Here is a 6,850-nt window from a genome sequence, read left to right as displayed (position 1 = left end):
TTGTTTGGTACTATATACATTTTAAACATTTGGTCCCTAATAAAAGAAATTGAAACACTCTAATGTGAGGCACTTTCACTTGAACCATCGTTAGTGTCATAAATCGAATTAAAAAAAATAAAAATATAAAAAATAAAATCATATGAAAAATGTTCAATTGTTTTATTATAAACAATAAGAAAGAAAAATAAGAAAGTAGGAAAGATACTTCTAGAGGCTCAACTTTTGAGATGGGTAAACTGGTTCTCTCAGTGGAAAAGGAGAGGGAGAGGGAGAGGAGGGGGATGATAACAAAAAAAAATTAATAAACCAAAGAAAGGAAGCAATATTTGTCTTTTGTATTAATTTAATATCTATAATATGGATGCCAATGTAGCTTATTGAACAAATGTGTGATACAAAAACAAATACGAATACATATTTCCAGTATCTCATGGGATAGACTCTTCAATATCGTATCAAAAGCAGAAAAAATAAATTTCCAATCATTCTAACACCGAAGATTACCGCCCGTGGTAACACCAAGTTGGTTACAGTAGTCAGTGAAGTACCGAACACGAGAAGTTACGGTGGCCGGATTGCCACCATCGCATTCGAGTGCTCCATTGATGGCTCGGATAGTGGCTCCAAAACCTTGGCCTAGCACTGGTTGAACATAGGTCGTCCAATACCATAGTGCAGTTCGAAAAGAGATGAGTGGATCAGTGGCCACGATTTCAGGATTGTTCAGTCCGTCGAATCCAATGCTCTGCCCAGCTGGACCGTAGTTGAAATTCCACGACAGTTGGATCGGACCTCGCCCATAGTAACCCTTGCTAGGGTTACATGGATATTGAGTATTATTTTCGTCACAATAATCTCCCGAAGGGCCATTTATTTCTTCGATGAAACAAAAATCTGTTTACAGATAAAAATAAGGAATTAAATACATAAACTAAGAACACTGAAGTTTAAGGGACGTATACACACACAAACCGGGTAAACGCTTATCACGTAAGATTCTTGGACATCAAAATAGCATTTTATGAACGTTTTGATGACCGAGAATGTTACCCGATAAGGTAAGTGATGATGGTGATCTTGCTGGTAAGAGCGTATGTGTAAGTGTTTAGTTAATTGATAAGATATAGTAAGTTTTAGTACACAACCCGTTAGTCAGGTTTCCATTTGTAACCTTTGATGATCAAATTAAAAAAAAGAACAAAGTTGAAGATTAATCTTACGTCCGGTTTCATGGGTAACATGGGCGAAGAATGCTGCGATCTCCCGCCTCGAATCTTCTTCGGAACCGACTCTACCGAATTGGGGATAGTTTCCCACGGCTTCAAGGAAGGCGGCACGTGTATAAAACCCTCTCCCTTCACAACCGGCATCAGATTGGTCCACGATTCCATTGAAGAACGCATCGGACACGACGCTAGCAACCGATACGTCATTCGTCGGAGGAGGTCCGAAACACGGCCCTTCCCGGCACCCGGTGCCACAAAATGCTGTGTCGTTGCCACAAAACCCGAACTGGCTGCAACACAAGTCTGGACTGCAGCCGCAGTTTTGGGCGGCAACGTGGAGGATTCCGGTGAAAAGTATGCCGGCAACGATGAGGGTTGAGAAAGTTTTCATGGTGGTTTGTATGATTCAATCAGTGGGATTCTTGAGGTGTATTTATAGTATGTGTGAAAAAGGGTGGAGCCATGAGAAGGTGGGTATGGGATAAGAACCGGATTGTTTCCTTTGACTTGGTATCTAAATTGACTTTTTGACGATTCGCCTTGACTTTGAAAGGTCAAAAAGTTTGAAAAATGCTATTCAATTTGAGATGTTTTCGGTATGATTTTGTTTTGACTTGGTAAATATTAAATTAAAGACAGTGTAACGATTTTGGTTTTTGGAAGATGTTTCGAAGATTGAAGCATTATAATTGGCTAGAAATTTCTGATGTTATTAATAGCTAGTGTTATAAACTTAATTTATAATAATTTTTTATAAAAATACGTCGTATTAACTTTTTATAGAACATTATTTAAAAAAATGTCTTATAAAAAGACGAGTTTATAAGACAATTTCTTAAAGATGTTTTATAAAATAGTTAATATAATGCTTTGTATTAAAATGGTCCTAAAAAGCGTCTTATAAATTTATTACAATGTCTTTAGATCGAACATTTTATTTTTTGGTAAATAAATTAGGTTTTATAGAATAGTCTATTAAATTATTTAGAAAATGATGACGTCCGATAAAACTCAATTTTATTATAGTGAAAGATTGTTTCTTTATTTTTTCTACTAAAAAAATTTCAAATAAGAAAACTTAATCTAAACATTGGATATATGATGATTCATGCAATTCAATAATTTATAATTATTACTAAAATTAAGCAAAAAAAGCGAACACTAATTAATGATTTGGCTAATAAGTTGTTAAGTTTATTCATTACAGAGTTGAGCAAATTGAACACTTTGTCTAGCTAGTTATAGTATAACAAAATATAGATCTGATGGCCGTGAATATTACCTACCCTTTGATGTGAGCGTGTTCATCGATCACGGGATATGTACTAACACGAATATGATGTTTTATTTACAAAGTCCAAGGATATATTGTGTAAATGAGCTAAAGTTTTTAAATTTTTTGAGGCAAGGGTGGATTTTTGTTAAAAACATGGTATAAATGTACATATCATACAAACATGTTTATTGGTATAAAGAAACATATTTATAAAAATAATATTAATAAAAAGCAAACCCAGATGATCGTTGATATATTTGGAATGGCTGGTTTAATGATATTACATTTTATGTTATCAAGTTGGTTTTTATGATATTTGGTTGATGTTTGAAAGTTATTCCATGATTATTATTTCAATTTTAGAGACATAAATGATGTTTACAAGTTGATTTACGATTATTTTTGCAATTTTAGATATGTTGACTTTCAAGGAAGAATGTTTATTCGTAACTCTATTATTTTGGTATTTAAGACGAAGAAGGAATTCTTCAACAAGAATCGAGAGGGTACGAGATAACACTTCAGCTATGAGTGGACATGCATACACACAAAAGTTGCTACATCGATCTAGTTTGCAATGTCAAGAGTTGATGCGTATGCCTCGTGAAGCATATGTGTTACTATGCAATCACTTTAAACAAAGGGATTGGGTAAAAGATGGTAGATTTGTAAGTGTCAAGGAGAAAGTAGATATGTTTTTGACAATGGTCGGACATAACGAATGTTATAGAGTGATCAAACCAAGATTTCAACATTCCATCGACACTGTCCATAGTTGTTTTCATGAAGTTCTATGAGGAATGATGAAGTTTGTGAGAAAAATTGTATGTCCAACAACGTCTAAAACAAACACATAGATTATGTCAAACCAACAAAGTCGTTTGAAAGAAATATTTCCGGTAAGCTTTGTTTTTATAGTTTTTAAATAGTTAAGTACAAATTTTGAACATTTTTTCATCAATGAAGGGTGGAATTGGTGCACTAGACGGGACACTCATACATGTAGTAGTGTTTGCTAGTCATCAAACTACATATAGAGGAAGAGGAGGTGGTCAATGCTACCCAAATGTTCTAGGCATTTGGGATTTCAATATGATACTTACATTTGTTTGGGCCATATGGGAAGGCATCGCACATGATTCTAGAGTACTAACTGAAGTTGCATTTAACCCAAGTTCAGGTTTTCCTTTCCCACCTGAAGGTATATGTTGGTCCCAGCCGGGTCTACAAGAGTTTAGAGGATCAATTTGTAGAAAAAGGGGATGAATACTGTGACACCCCATAACTCACATTGCATATAACATATAATTCATTCAGAGAAATACATGTTTAATCCCACAAAGGTCCAAGTACAAGAAACTATATTACAAAATACACCACCCAAAAATTCCAAAATACATGCTCTTGTACTACATAACATTTAATCTTCAAAACACATCCACAGATTGTTCTTCACATAACTATGCTTTTGAGTGTGTGTATAGAGTCGGGCCCTGAGGAGAAGGGGCCCTTATTTCTTCATCACCCCTCTGTTGGGAGAGAGGTGATGGATGATGGGGTTCCTCGGATACATCATCTCTAGAGACCCGAAGATTGGCCACTGGATGGCTGGCTTGGGTTGACATCGGACTGGGCAGTCCTTCTTCAATATCCCTTTGGCCTTGGACGCTAGGGATTGTAGATGTGGTGGCCCGGGGATTTGGTTGGGGAGATGGAACAGTGGTGTTCATAGGGTCAGGGGAGGTAGGAGGACTGTCTTCATCATCTGATGATGTCCTCTCACCTTGAGATCCCTCGCTTATTTCCGGGGTAGGCTCAATATGCTTTAGGGTAGCTGGTCGCGGTTGTGGACCAGCGTTGTAAAACCCATTTTTTTAAAGTACAAATAATATTATATGAGCCTTTAAATATATTCTTTTAAATTTATTTGAAGTGTTAAAAATATTTACGTAATTAATTAAAGATTATAAAGTAGAAATCTTAAATAAATAAATAATAAAAAAATAAAAATAAAAGTGTTTTCTTTTAATTATTGGACCAAAAAATGTAAGATATTATGTCAGGAGGGGTCTGATGGTAAATGTCAGAAACTTGAGGGGGCCGAATGTCATCTTTTTCAAAGATGAGGGACCTGTTTTGTCAAAAGTACATAACTGTTTGAGAAAATGACCCATCAGCCTAAAACTCGCGATTTGTCTGATTTCTTCAACTAATAAGGCAAAACTCTTGGCATATAAATTATAGAGCTCTGGCTTAGGAACGTTTTGGTTCAAATAGCTCGAAAAATCGTTGAGTTTTGAGAGAGAAATCTGAGTTTGAAGTTCGGAATCAAAAATCTCAGTTTTTCACCGATTTTAGGTGAGATTCTTAACCAAATCTCTTGATTTTTATATCTATGACTTCGTTTTTAAGTACTCTATCAAACCCCAGTAGCCTCATGTCTTATATTTGTGTTTTAGTTGTTCGATTTTTATGTTTTTGAGTAGTTAAGTTTTAGTTTTAAAAACAAACTTTAAATGAGTAAATGAAACTTATTTCTTGATGAAAATTCGTGTTCTTTATGTCAAAGTGTTGGTAAAAATATTACCAAGAGTTTGGCGCAAAAAAGAATGAAGAAAAACGGTCAAGAAAAGAACCATTTTCAAGCTCAAAGAGCTTGAAAACGCGCAGCAATGGCTGCAGTTTTTTGTCCTAGTCACCTGCTGTTTATATTAAAAATAATTTGGAAGGAGAGCGTTGAGGCCGGGTTTCGAACCCGCAACCTCCCAGAAATGCCCAACACCTTAACCAGCAGGCTATGTATGAGGTTTATTACTTTATATGCGTTCATATTTTTAATATGTTGTATACATCTGAGTTTCAGAAATTAGCTTTTAACACCCACAGTTTTAGAAATTTAATTTCTCTATATAAATTTTATGAAACTTTCTTCAAGTTTTATTTGTATTTTGTAAAATGCAAACTTTGACCCAATTTCGATTATTTATCCCGTTTAGTTACCAAAATGACATTCTAAATGGGAAATCGGTATTTTAGCAATACTTTGCGTATTTGCTTTCAAAATTACCGAAATAACCATATATCTTGGGGATTTGTCTATGAGCTTCATTTTTATATTATTATTTTTATAAAATTACCAAAACGACCTTATATTTGGAAATCGGTATTTTAGCAATAYTTTACGTATTTGCTTTATAAAATTACCGAAATGACCCAAGGTCTTGGGAATATGTATATAAGTGTTATTTTAAATCTAATCCCTATGAAATTACTAAAATGACCCTACAATGTGGAAATCGGTATTTTAGCGCTACTTTACGTATTTGCTTTATAAAAATTACCGAAATGATCCTATGTCTTGGGAATTGGTATCTAAGCTTTATTTTGATTGTTATCCTTATGAAATATACCAAAAATGTTCTAAATTAGGGAATTGGTTAAGGCTATATCATTGGTATTCGGCTTCTTAAGATTACCAAAATGCCCCTAGACTTGGAAAATTGGTATTCTAAATATTAGAGTATTAATTACGTTGAACTTTAAAGTTATGGAACGAGCGTTATTTATATGTGTGTGACATGTTGTCACCTTTATTTACTTGCCAATCTTAAACGAGGCGTTTTCGTCACATGACATTATTTACCTTGCAAACTATTATTTTAATTATTTTGGTAAAATATTTATTATTCAAGAAAATATGAAGTTTTATAAAATGTACGAGCAACAATTAATATTTTAACGACGTCACATTATTAATAACATTTCAAGAAAATATTTGAGTGAAACATGAGATATGATGTTATCGGGGGTTGATCAATAAAAGGAAACGTCGTGTTAAGAATGTTAAGGAATAGTAATCAATTTAATTACGATTATTTAAGATGCTTAGGAATGGTATAAATTATCATGTAGGTTGCCGTTTTTTAGAGAACGACCTATCGAACGTTAACGATTCAAGGTGAATACATTATGCGATTTTTATGGGATATATACATGATTATTACAAAAGTATTTTATCCATGATATTTGCATGATGTGTTTATATGCATATGATGATGACTTGATTGTATTGATGTACATGATGTTTAAGTATATGCATGATATGAAAGATGATGTGGATGAGAAAGATTATGATGACTTGATATTATCAATATGATATTCAAGTATGTGTATAATGTGATAAATGACGATAATGCATATGTGATTTATGTTGTCACTTGCATGAGATGTATGTTGCATGTCACGATGAGATTTGCATTAATGAGTGAGTATTGCAAATAAATGATATGCAACTAGTATGATTCGGCAAGATTCGTCCACCGTACGGGGTGGGTTGGACATGAAA

General features: G+C 34.0%; 1 protein-coding gene across 1 annotated transcript; it reads right to left on the bottom strand.

Moving 5' to 3' along the window:
• Positions 1-380: 380 nt before the first annotated feature.
• LOC112518430 (endochitinase EP3-like) lies at positions 381-1,629 on the bottom strand. The gene is made up of 2 exons (XM_025126121.1): positions 1,224-1,629; positions 381-897 (listed from the first exon to the last, which is right to left on the bottom strand). Exons 1-2 carry the CDS (start codon positions 1,618-1,620, stop codon positions 491-493), a joined length of 804 nt encoding a protein of 267 aa, XP_024981889.1. The 5' UTR covers positions 1,621-1,629; the 3' UTR covers positions 381-490.
• Between the last annotated feature and the right edge of the window lie 5,221 nt (positions 1,630-6,850).

This window comes from Cynara cardunculus, assembly GCF_001531365.2.
Source record: "Cynara cardunculus var. scolymus isolate 2C chromosome LG 1, CcrdV1, whole genome shotgun sequence".
NCBI lineage: Eukaryota > Viridiplantae > Streptophyta > Magnoliopsida > Asterales > Asteraceae > Cynara > Cynara cardunculus.
Note: the sequence above shows the minus strand (reverse complement) of the source record. Positions and strands in the feature narration are given on the sequence as shown.

What these genes read in the sequence shown, in the direction of transcription:
- LOC112518430 (XM_025126121.1), bottom strand. Translation starts at nt 1,620, where the DNA reads ATGAAAACTTTCTCAACCCTCATCGTTGCCGGCATACTTTTCACCGGA. An exon ending in TGTTACCCATGAAACCGGAC is followed by an intron (nt 898 to 1,223) that starts GTAAGATTAATC and finishes ATCTGTAAACAG; the next exon opens with ATTTTTGTTTCATCGAAGAA.